This window comes from Ochotona princeps, chromosome 7 (assembly GCF_030435755.1).
Source record: "Ochotona princeps isolate mOchPri1 chromosome 7, mOchPri1.hap1, whole genome shotgun sequence".
NCBI lineage: Eukaryota > Metazoa > Chordata > Mammalia > Lagomorpha > Ochotonidae > Ochotona > Ochotona princeps.
The window spans coordinates 45,183,725-45,196,911 of NC_080838.1; the positions used below are offsets into that span (position 1 = coordinate 45,183,725).

At 43.7% G+C, this 13,187-nt stretch overlaps 1 protein-coding gene across 1 annotated transcript; it reads right to left on the reverse strand.

Moving 5' to 3' along the window:
• Positions 1 to 1,038: 1,038 nt before the first annotated feature.
• On the reverse strand, positions 1,039 to 11,319 carry CISD2 (CDGSH iron sulfur domain 2). Its single transcript, XM_004594286.4, has 3 exons — positions 11,160 to 11,319; positions 3,053 to 3,267; positions 1,039 to 1,781 (listed from the first exon to the last, which is right to left on the reverse strand). Exons 1-3 carry the CDS (start codon positions 11,260 to 11,262, stop codon positions 1,692 to 1,694), a joined length of 408 nt encoding a protein of 135 aa, XP_004594343.1. The 5' UTR covers positions 11,263 to 11,319; the 3' UTR covers positions 1,039 to 1,691.
• Positions 11,320 to 13,187: the final 1,868 nt, after the last annotated feature.

The window sequence follows — 13,187 nt, forward strand, 5'->3', positions numbered from 1 at the left end:
TGGGAGTAAGTCACGCTGAGCTAAGCCACGGCATCCATGGGTGGACATAAGAACCAGATGGGATGCAGATTGGGCTGGGTTGGGCTAGATCAAAAGCAGAGGCTGCCTGCAAAACCAGGACTGCGGATAGGCCTGGTGGGGGTTATTGGAAGTCGTCCCAACAAGGATGTGGCATCCACTGGTATGCCTGAGGACCAGGTCTGTGGTGAGCTAGCTGGCTGGGCTGGACCACAGCACCCATCAGTTTGCATGGTATATGGAGCTGGGGCAGAACTAACTAAGCAGACTGCATTCATGAGTGTGTACTCTGTCAGGTGAAGGTGACAGATCAGACCTGACCTTGCACTAGCTAGCACAGAAAAGGATCAAGTCAGAGGTCACCCCAGGTGAGGTTTCTTGGAGGACTCCCCAACTAGACTCTTGGACTCAGACCCTGGCCACAGGAAAAACACAAAATGTGAGACCCAACCTTGGAATGCATGTACTAGGACTAGGCCTCCTCAGCTGCCAATGCCTATGAGGTAGACAGTATGCCTGGATGCATACAGGGGACATGACAGGCAGCTCATCTAGGGCAGCAGAGGATGATGAATGCCTCATCAGAAGATGGAAAACAGAACAAGTTGGACAATTCTACTGGACAAGCTTTGCAGCATGTTCCCAGGTCTGTGGATTCATTAAGGTGGACTTTGTCAACCAATAAGACCTTGGAAAGATTTTCGCAACCTTGCAGCAATGAAGCAACTTCTAAGAACTACCAAAACCACTCAGGTGACACCCTCAGAATACTCTTCCCCACATCAGGGTCGCTAAGGCACCATCAAATGTCTGTTGCCATCCTTAAGTGCTGATGTAGTTAGACAACAACAAGTAACTCCTGCCCCTCCTCCCCTGCAGACACAGGAGAAAAAAAAAATTTGTTCCACCCACCTTCTTCCATACCCGAACCTCCCACCCTAATCAGAGGCCCACATGGGCGTGAATCCCTCTCAACTATGTAAATAATATTTAAAAATATAAAAATGCGCACACACACAATCTATGTTAACAGACACAAATAAGCCTTTTGTATAGTCTTTTATAATGCAAATATATAATGGACCTTTCTATATCCAGTTTTCTTCTTTTGAAGTTAGGATATTCATGTTAAATAGACAATACTCTATAAAGCAGAATATATCTTAATGAACACTCAAATAATTCGAATGGTAGCACTTTACCTAATCCAAAAAGAATGGAGTGTGAAAGACCAAAAGGTAAAAATATAAGCACTTTAAATGACCAAAACAAAAGCAGTATTAAAAATAATATATTTAAAAGAATACAGGGAAAAATTACTGAAGCAACATTATTTTGAAAATACTGATATTCAAAGAAATAGCTTTGGACCCCCTGCCAATATTTAGATTTTTTTCAGGTAATTACGATCAGAAATGTTGATTTTATTGTTGAAAAACACATAAATTCTTGGAAGTCAGAATCAGGTCTGACAATTTTATGTCAACACAAATGAATGAAATATAGAGTATCAAATATAAATACTAGTGTAGCAAGATAATTGGCAGAAATAATTATTCAACCAGCAGTGAAAATTAAGACCACCATTTCATATCTTCTATACACAAAGAATGAGAAAATACCATTGTGAGACTCAACAGCACACAACAGATTTCAATCCTAATCCATTGCTATCATACTTCCTTCTTCTTCAGTATTAGTGGACCCACATTATCTCCTGTCAATTCATTGTGTTTATTATGTGAGCCATCACAGGCAGGAAACTAAAAAGAAAAAAAAGAATTGCAAGTGTTACTTTAAAATGTTTCACTTAAGTAGAAATATTTCTTGGCTCTCACAAAGCATCAAGTGCTTACAAAAAATTCATCAGGAACCCTTCCTCCATAAGAGATACATATCTTACCCAGCCATATTCCCATACCACAACAAATGTAACAATTCAAAGTTAATTTACTATTTGGCTTAGATTTTAAGTAAAAACATTGATGATTCCATATGAATGACTAAAATAAGTTAAAAAGAAATCATGAAAAGTTACTAGTCTCGATTCTGGATTACTTTTACATACATTTCAGCCTGTTTGGTTGTAAAAACAATGGAATGTAAACCATTGATTATTTTAAATTTTCCTACTATAAAATTGATATTCTAACAGTTTTGGAAAAATTTAAAATGTCACTTATAACCCATCCAGATATACATCAATCAACATTTTGTTGTGTTTTCCTCATGTATTTCATGCATTCATGTTTTAAAACTAATATCTCATACTATAACATGCTTTTCTTTCTTTTACAACATCAGAATTTCTCAGGTCATTAGATATTCTTTAACAATACGATTTGTAATGGTTTTCTAAGATCCCACCATTTGTAATATAATGGTTCTAAATTTCCTATTACAGCTTCAAGGTATAATCAATGTAACACAGAGACTTCCTCAACTACCTCCAGTAAGCACTCTGCTCTTTGGGCTCCTTTCTCCCTAAAAATCAGTTCTAATGATGCCACCACTTACTAGCTCCCATTGTGCAAGGCATTTTACATTGCTCAACTCACCCAAGACCCCAAGAATATCTGCATTGTTGATACAGTAGCAGATTAAAAACAAAAACCTGAAGATTAGAGATTAAAAATTAAGTAACAGGATCAGCCCACACTGGCAACTACTCAGCTTGCCCAAAGTCAAGTATCAGATTGAACACTGTTCATTGATTTGATAGCTTCAGCCCTTTTCCACTCAACTTTACACCCTCTCTCAAAAAATAAGCACATCTTAAAACACACGTTACTTGAGACAAACGCTGAGCAGGGTGAGAACATCTGTCTCCAGCCTTCCTTGCTACCTCAATCACATTGTAGGGACGTGGTATCAATCACAAAATGCAAACTAACTCAGGCACATGAACTTCCAAAAAAAGAACAGTATGAACAATATGAAAACATCATCTCCCAGAACCCTCCAGCTGCGGAATTAATGCGGAAGCGAATATAACTGCATAGCATGTTAGTGTACATAGAAACAGAATCCTTACCGTCTTAGAACGCCAGCATCGACAGTAAGCTGCCTTCGTTAGGCACAGATCTTCAATGTTTATTTCATTCACCACTTTCGGATTTTCCTTTTGTATTTTGAGATTAATCAAGCTGTCCTTCTGTTGTTTTTTCTTAGGAAAAAATGGCCGAACTGCAAGGTAGCCAAGTAGTGCAAGTACCCCAAGGAAAGGCAGCAGCCGAAGCCATTCTGAAACTAAACATACGAAGTCGTGTCAGGATCTGTAAGCTGTGGTAAAAAAGGCACACTCATGTTTATTCGCAAGCTTATTTTCATTTTATTTCATGTATTAATTTCATATTTATTTGCTCTATGAAACTAAGCAAGCTCAGCCCACAGCCACCTTACCTTACAAGCTAACCTGACACATAAAAAAGTAGAAAACTAAATTCTCAGAAAGAAATTCTATTTCAAACATCCTATCTCATCGTCCTCAATAGGTATGTTTGTGTTTGTTGTTACTTTTAAGAACTATGCTCACCGTAATTATCAGTATAATCCCATGTGTGATATATTTTATGAGGCTTAGGAAACATTTTGACTTTCTTAAAAAGATGTCTTTGTCCTCTGAAAGCTGAGGTTAGAGAAAGGGAGAGACTTGGAGATATCTTCTATCCACTAGTTCACTCCCCACCAGCCAGTGTTGGGTCAGGCCAAAGCTGAGTACTCCATTCAAGTTTCCCACATGAGAAGGAGGAGCCAAAAAACATGGGCCATCTTCTGCTATGTTCCAAGGTGCATTACCAAGGAACGGGATCGGAAGGGGAGAGGCTGGGATAGGAACCAGTATCCATATTTTTTTTTTAGTAAATATTTATATTTATTTTTATTGGAAAGTCAGATACAATAAAAAAACAAAAAGATTTATTTTTATTGGAGAGAAAGAGAGGAAGATCTTCCTTCCGATGATGCACTCCCCAAGCAGCTGCAACGGCTGGAGCTAAGCCAATCCGAAGCCAGGAGCCAGGAACTTCTTCCAGGTCTCCCACACAGGTGCAGTGTCCCAAGGCTTTGGGTCATCCTCAACTGCTTTTCCAGGCCACAAGCAGGGAACTGGATGGGAAGCGGCGCTGCCGGGATTAGAACTAGCCCCATATGGGATCCCGGCGCATTCAAGGGGAGGCCTTTAACCGCTACACTATCGTGCTGGGCCCACCAGTGTCCATATGTGATGCCAGAGTTCCGAGTGCACCTTTACCGACTAAAACACTATGCCAGCCCCTCTATCAACCTGTCGTCTGATATGTGTTGAACTATCAGTTACTTTGGAGGGAAAATATTATCTAGTAATTGCAACAATATATAAAGTGATGTATATTCACACAGCAAATTTTTATTATTGTTTCAAGAACATGTACCATGCTCAGAATGATTATTCTACACATGTTCGTGCTGCTATCTTATTTGTCTCCATGTACCCAAGGTGCAGTGCCTGGCACACAAAAGGGTTTCAGTGAACAGGTAATTTCCAGTTTATCTGTGGTATAAATCCAACTTCTCATATCCTGAGGAGTCAGGTTTGTTTTATCCATAAAACAGGAATTGCAATCATTTACTCCTATTTGCTCAACAATATTTTTGAGTAATCATCCAACTCCAGACATGTCCAACAGACAGGGAGCCGGGCAGACAGCGACGTGCATGCTGCCTTAAGGCACACGTGTTAGAAGAGCCAGGCAGGAACAAGCAAACAAAGGTAACTACACAGTCTCCTTTGAAGGAAATAAAGACATTGGTGTAAGAAAAAAAAAAATTATTAACCTAGTAAGGTACAGTAGGTTGGATGCTAAGCTAGGTAAAAGGATCAGGGAATGTTTCTTAAACAAAACAAAACAAAAAAACCCCACCTTTTAAGTTGAGACCAAAAGAATGAAGAGAAGTTATACAGCCAAAGACTTAACTAAAAGTTCCAAGTCATAAAGAACACATGCAAAAAACCTTTCAACACCATAAGCCTCTTAGAGGAGTAAGTGACCCAAGCAGGAAGCCTCTGGGTAAAATCTGCAGAGCGCCATTCAGAAGCAAGCTATTGTACTGCACCATGAGGCAGCGGGGACATACTTCCTCCCTCGCTGATGAAAAGGGCCAATGCCCATCCCGCTCACAAAGGCCTACATGAACTAAGACTTCAGTAAATTTCAGATGAATTGTTTGGCCTCCATTAAACTGACATTTGAGATAACTCCTTTGAAATGTAGACTCACCTTTGTTCATGGTTCATGAATGATAAAGACGTAAGTCCAGATACAGGAAGACTTTAAAAATCATTAAGAAAAACTTCAGTGCCTTCAAAGACTATAAAATCTCCATGACACAAGCCGATTGATGTGACTGGTACAAAAGCTACAAAAACCCCTATCACAAAGAATACAGACCCACAGATTACAGAATAATGCAGCACAGCAATCATATGTAAGCAACACACAGCAAGAAGTGATTAACTTTTGCTCAAATGAGCCAAATACAGCACCTAAACAAGTCTTTGAAAGATAAGGCTACACGCAGCTAGTGTTGTGGTGTAGTGTGTTAAGCTACTGCATGCAATGCCAGCATCCCATAAGACTGCTGGTTTGACTCCTGGCTGCTGCTCTACTATCAGTCCAACTCTCCCAGAAGCAGCAGGGGTGGCCCACATACTTGGGACCTTGACACCAACCCTTTTATATTTAAGTTAGTAAGTGAATTACCACCTGAGTTGGTGTTGTTAAGATTATTTACGTGAAAGAGTTAGACAGACACACACACACACACACACACACACACACTCACCCCCACAGACATGTCTTCCATCTGCTGATTCACTCCCCAAATGACCAGAATGGCCAAGCTGGGCCAGGTTAAAACCAGGACCTTAAACTTAGAGTAGGACGAAATTTTAACATTATCTGAAAGGTTAGAAAACATTTTTAAAAAAATCTCCTTAAGGGCCCAGCGTGGTAGCCTAGTGGCTAAAGTCCTTGTCTTGCACATGCCGGGATCCCATATGAGTGCCACTTCCAAACCCAGAGTCCCTACTTTCTGTCTAGCTCCCTGCTTCTGGCCTGGAAAAGCAGTAGAAGACAGCCCAAAGCCTTGGGACCCTGCACCTGCATGGAGGACCTGAAAGAAGCTCCTGGCTTCGGATCCGTTCAGTTCCAGCCATTGCAGCCACTGTAACCACTTGAGGAGTGAATCAGTGGATGCAAGTTCTTTCTTTCTGTCTCTTCCTCTCTGTATATCTGACTTTCCAATAAAAACTCCTTAAAACAAATGGATTTATGAGACGGCCGATTCAATTTTCTACACCATGAAATAGTCTAACCACAACCATCAGCTAGCTATTCTTCATCAAGACATATAAACAGTTGAGACACCAACTCCTATAACAGTTGCTGGTGGCAGTTCCCAGCTTATAGACCCTGGCAGGCAGACAGGGAGGCAGGCAGGCAGGGAGGCAGGCAACAGTGAGGGCTCAGGTAATTAGGTTCCCAGTAACTGCATTCCTGCTACTCAGAGCTAAACCTGGAATGCATGCCCAGCTCCAAGGCATTTGAGGAGTGAACCAGAAGCACTCACTCTGTTTTCCCACTAAAAAAAAAAATGAATCATTGAAAAATATGTATAAAACTCCAACAATAAACGTAAAAGCAGATTTTTTTTTTTTTAATTTCAAGGCTGAGTTTTACAGAGAGGGAGAGAGATCTTCAAGCCACTCATTCACTCTTCATATGGTGCCAATGGTCAGAGCCAGGGCTTTCTGCAACCAGGAGCTTCCCGAGTCTCCCGCACAGGTGCAGGGCCAAGCACTTGGGCCATCCTTTGCTGTTTTCCCAGACCATAAGCAGGGAGCTGGACTGACAGTGGACCAGCTAGGGCACTTGAACCTGGGCCCAGATGGGATACTGTGGCTGCAGGTAGCAGCCTGATGTGCTCCACTACAGCATTAGTCTCTGTAAAAAAAATTTAAAGTACACATGGACACACATGGATGTCAAGGAGGAATTCTATTTTATACAATTTGGACAATTTAGCTAAAGATTACATAGTGGGTATTTGACACTGAGACCAAATGATCTCTTGGGACACTCACACCCGACACCAGAATGCCAGGTTCAAGTCCCAGCTCCTCCACTCTGAATTCAGTTTCCTGCTAACAGACACACCCTGGAGGTTGCAGGTGAAGGCTCAGGTATTTGAGTTATTGTCATGGAAAATCTGGAGTTAGTTTCTCTCTCCCTAAACCTTACTGCTGCAAGCAGTTGGGAGTGGACCAATACATGAAGATGAAAGCAAATTTTTCAAGATTTTAAAAAGGGGGTATGGCATGGTAGCCTAGTGGCTAAAGTCCTCGCCTTGCCTGTGCCAGGATCCCCTAAGGGTGCCAGTTCGTATCCTGGCAGCCCTGCTTCCCATCCAGCTGCCTGCTTGTGGCCTGGGAAAACAGTCAAGGACAGCCCAAAGCCTTGGGACCCTGCACCCACGTGGGAGACTTGGAAGAAGTTCCTGGCTTCAGATTAGCTCAGCTCCAGCAGTTGTGGCCACTTGTGGAGTAAAATAGCAGATGGAAGATTCTCCTGTCTGCATCTTTCTTTCTGTATATCTGCCTTTTCAATAAAAAATAAATCTTCAGAAAATGTTTTTAAGAATATGTATAATAACACCACAAAAACAATATTTAAAATGTCTTTGCTGTTAATTTCATATCCTATTTTCTTATGTACCATCTACAGTTAAGATGCAAAAGTTCTATTTCTCAGCTGCTGAAAACATGAAAGTCAGGTATTTTCAATGGGTGGCTTTACCATCATCACCTAAAACCCAGCATCAACTGCATTCAGGACCGATGGGTCAATGAAATAGTATTCATGACCAACTTGCAAAAATATCTCTTTTTCTATTCACCATTATGAATCAGCTTGGGTATCTGTAACATTAGCTGACACATAGTAGGGACTCAATACTTGAGTTTTAAATTGCAAAGTACTTATATAAGAAAAAGTTTAAATAAATAGACCCAAACTGTTTACTGCAAAGGCTAATCATTCCTTAATTACAGAGGCTTTTAAATATAGCTGGTAAGGGCCGGGCGTGGTGGCCTAGTGGTTGAAGTCCTCTCCTTATGCATCCAGCTCCCTGCTTGAGGCCTGGAAGAGCAGCAGAGGATGGCCCAAAGCCTTGGGACCCTGCACCCACAAGGAAAGAAGCTCCTGACTCCCAGCTTCCAATTAGCTCAGCGCCACTCTGCTCTGGCATTGTGTCTCATTTGCAGAGTGAGCCAAGGAATGGAAGATCTTTCTATCTTTCTTCTCTGTAAATCTGACCTTCAAATAAAAAATAAATACATCTTTTAAAAGAAGACTTATTTTTTATTGGAAAGTCAGATATACAGAGAGGAGAGAAAGAGAGGAAGATCTTCCATGCGATGATTCACTCCCCAAGTGAGCCGCAACGGCCAGATCTGAGCTGACCTGAAGCCAAGAGCCAAGAACTTCTTCCAGGTCTCCCATTTGTGTGCAGGGTTCCAAGGCTTTGGGCCGTCCTCGACTGCTTTCCCAGGCCATAGGCAGGAAGCTGGATGGGAAGCGGGGCCTCTGGGTTTAGAACTAGCGCCCATATGGGATCCCAGCTCGTGCAAGGTGGGGACTTCAGCCACTACGCTACCGCACCAGAGCCCAAAATAAATAAATCTTTAAATATAAAAGTAATAATTACAAAGTATTTTCCTGACCCTTTCTAAACTATTCCTCTCTCACTATTGACCTTGGTCATGAAAGCTTCTTCCATTAAGCATAAAGCTTCTGAGATTTATTTAGCAGATCAGTCTTTGGTTTCTTGCTACTACAGACCAGTACTGTATTATGAATATATCATGATGTGTTTATCTAGTCCCTGGCTGGCAGACACTGTGGTTACTTCCAGTACATGCCTGTTTTCCAATTCTGTCCCACTTCTGAATTCTTGTTTCAGATGGATAATTCTTGCTTCTGGATGGACAATGTTAATAACATTACACGGTCAGTTCTGACACGTCTGTGTTACTCTGCAAAAGATATTGAAGTCTGTCCAGGGGTTGCTTCATCTTTAAAAGAAGCAAACTAATTCAAACTGGCAACATTCCTAACTACACTGTACATCCACAAACACCCTGCTCCCCGACTCCAGAGTGCAGAGGTGTCTGTTGCTCCTGTTCTATTTTAAAGTTTATATGACGATGGGGAAAGGTTTTTCAAAGGTCAAGTATTAGAATACACTATACTTCCAAAGAGCTGACTAACCCATCTTAGAAGGCTGACTCTTCAAAAGAAGATATAAACAGAAATAAGTTGTTCCTGATAAGAAATACACTTAAGAACTGTATGGTAATGAAAAAACCTGGATGGATTTATAAGATGTAGTCATCGTGAGAGCGTTCACTGCTTTAGAAAAAAACAAAAAAAAAAAAGCCTAAAAAAGGAAGGAAATATAGCCAACATTGTGAGCTATAGAACCTTTTCAGTCTCATTTCCACAGAAGAAAAACATTTTTAGGCCTCCTGTGCTTTTCAACTCACTGGTAAAGCGTTACCCTACTGGTTTGTATTTCAAAAGTCTACCTGTCAATTTCACAAGCAGCTCATTCAAGAAAGTCCACCGTGACTAGGAAGGCTATGTATTCCGAGGGGAGACTCCCAGGGACTTCTCCTTAGCACTCCAGGAGACCCTGCAACCGTGGCACCAGTCTCACAAAGCAGTCACCACAGGAGACTCCTGTGTCAGGAACAGCGATGGCATGCACACACTATGAACCAGGCCTGTTACAGAACAGCTGTCACTTGTGACAATCAGTCCTCACACTAAACATCTCTTCAAAGAAAAACCTATTGTATATTTTTAAGATGGAAATGGGCCTGGCATGGTGGCCTAGCAGCTAAAGTCCTAGCCTTATACGTGCCTGCCAGAATCCCATATAGGTGCCAGTTCTAATCCTGGTAGCCCCGCTTCCCAGTCAGCTCCCTGCTTGTGGCCTGGGAATGCAATCAAGGACGGCCCAAAGCCTTGGGACCCTGCATCCACATGGGAGATGTGAAAGAAGCTCCTGGCTCCTGGCTTCAGAACAGCTCAGCTCCGGCTGTTGCGCTCACTTGGGGAGTGAATCATTGAATGAAAGTTTTTTTTGTAAAGATTTAGTTATTTTTATTGGAAAGGCAGATATATAGAGAGAAGGAGAGACAGAGAGGAAGATCTTCTGTCACATGACCACGCTGGGCCCGGAAGATCTTAAAGTGTTTTTAGATCTGTTCATTGTCTTTAACAGGGATTAAATATTTGTTGACCATAGGGATCTTCAAGTACACAAAACACTGTTCTAAAATCATCCTGCCACTGAATCTAGTAGCACACATTCTAATAGGCTTTAATGTCCCCAATACAAGCTGCACGTCTGCCAGCTTACTCGCCATGCATGGTTTCCGAAGGCCTCCCTGACACTGGAAATGCTCCCAACCCAACGAAGTCCTTCCTAATATTGGATGCCTTGTGCAGATTCATAACCTCTAGATGCGAAGACTGTATTATTTGTTTTGTTTTGTATAAAACAAGAACCCTGAGTAGACAGTGTTACAGATGCTCATTAACCGTCCTTTTCAAAGACTGGACCCCACAGGGCAGCCTTGGCACGCGTTCGGGCTGAGGCATCCTTGCTGCACCTGCTGCTGACCTCAGCTGCCCCCACGGCAGGTCGGCCCTGGCCTGCACATACGGATACCACTTCCTAAAGCCTGTAAATACAACAGCCACCTAACGCACTCCCAGCCGAGAGCTGAGGGCTGCCAGCCCCGGAGTCTCTGACAACAGCTTCAAGTGCATTAAAAAAAAAAAAAAAAAACCGGGACGCTGCAGGGGGCGATAAGCAGGTCAGGAGACCAAAGAGGCTGGCCGGCGCCCAACTCAGCAACGTCTCCGCACAAAAAAAAAGAAAAACAAAAGAAGAAATGCTCTGTCCTCCGCAGACACCCGGGACGCAACCCGAGGGTCACGCGCCACGCGCCCAGCTCCGCCCGCCCCCGCGACCCGGGGTTTTCATAAGAACATCCTCGGGGGGCGAGGGTGCAAGCGTGGTGGGAGGGTTACCTGTGAGCCGAGCGAAGCCGGTAATGCTCTCCGGGATGGGGAGCCGCTTCAGGTACGCGGGGAGCTGCACCTTCACGATGCGGGCCACGCTCTCCAGCACCATCCTGGCCGGCCGCGTCGCTTCCTTTGCCCAGGCCCGGCAGGCGCTGCGCCTGCGCAGAGCGCCGAGGAGGCCGGCAGGCGACCCGGGCCTCGGGGCCGCGATGGGCGGGGCGTGCGAGGGCGGGGACGGAGCCGCCCGCCGCCCATTGGCTGAGGCCAGTCACGTGCGCACGGGCGCGCTGCCGCGGCCGGCCTGGTCCAGAGTCCGTTTGGGATTCCTCGGACTTGTGGCCCTGGAGGGCGGCGGACCCGTTCGTTTCCCCGGCGCTGTCTGCTTGGTCCTGCTCGTCTCTGCGGCTGTTGGGCCCCACCAGGTGTGGTGCTGGCCCTAGGTTTGCCTCCTCACCTAGGGTGACCGCCTTGGCACCCCGAGAGCCCCCCCATCCCACGCCCTAAGGAGACGCTGCTTACAGCTCTGCGCCTTGGCAGCTTGGGACGAGCCTGCAGCCCTAGGTTTCCGCGCTCAGGCAAGGATGGGGGAATTGGCCGTCCTTAGGTCAGTTCTTTGCAGCATGAGCTAAGTCTTCTTGGCAATTCGGATATAAACATGAAGCCTTGGAGTTTTTTCTAGCTTGTAAGGTTGCTATTAAAATCTGAAGTTTAAAAGTTTTCTTTTACTAACATCTAAAGATTTGAACGGTTAAAAGAGACAATCTTAGTCCCTTGAAACACATTCTTTGTCACTACTTTGTTGCACATTTTGGCTGCAGCCAAGATGCCCCAAGTAATGCAGCTGCTGCTTGCAGTTTCCATACCTCTTTGTCACAGGTCTCTGCTTAACACATTTGCCGACAAACGGGGGAGGGCGGTATTATTTTAACTTTTCTTTGATATGTTTATTTTAAAGTGAAAAGAGAAGAAAATGCGTTTAAAAGCAGTCTTTCTCCAGACTGCCTAATATTATTACCTTTTACTAAAAACGGAAAGAGTAGTAGAAATCTGAATAAAATGATGTTCTCTAATTTTAACCCGTTCAAGATTGTCAAAGGAGGGGACAGTTGTGTAGCCTGGCATGATAATCCTCCACTTCTTGCAGCGCCAGCTCGCTGTGTGAACACCGGTTCAAAGTCCTGACTGCCTCACTTCTCATCCTGCTCCCTGCTTATGGCCTGGGACAGCAGCAGATGATGGCCCAAGTCCCTGAGCCCTGGCACCCACATGGAACACTCCAGAAGAAGCTCCTGACTCCTGGCTGAAGTTGGCTTGAATCTGTTCTGCTGGTTATTTGGAGAGTGAACCAGTGGGTGCAAGATCCACCTCTCTCTTCTCTCTCTTTCAAGTAAGATCTTTTTTAAAAAAGATATATGTATTTATTATTGGGAAGTCAGATACACAGAAAGGAGGAGAGACAGAGAGGAAGAAATTGTATCACTCCCCAAGTGACCACAACAGTCAGAGCTGAGCCAATCAAAGCCAGAAGCCAGTAGCTTCTTCCAAATCTCCCATACAGGTGCTGTGTCTGAAGGCTTTCGACCATCCTCGACTGCTTTCCCAGGCCATAATCAGGGAAAAGGATGAGAAGTGAGGCCACGAGGACTAGAAACGGTGCCTATATGCGAATCCCAGTACATGCAAGGTGAGGACTTAGCCATTAGGTTACCACGGCAGGCCCAAGTAAAATAAATCCTAAAAGAAAAAAAGTAAAAATGACAGTGGAAATTCTATGAATATATTTAAATACAAATTCATAATCTGTGACCTAGGGTAATACTGAAGGCATGCAAAATGATGAGTAATAAGTTGGTGTTTATGGTAGGATTTTTTGGGGGTGGCTAAGGGAAGGGGGTGTATTTTTGGTTTGAAGGAAGAATGAACTAGTTATCTGGCCTGTAGGCTGCCATGAAGCCCAAGCTCATCACGCACAGAAATACCGATGGGGAGGTAGCTGAGATAGCAGGAGGTGCTAATTGGGTTATTTGAGGAAGA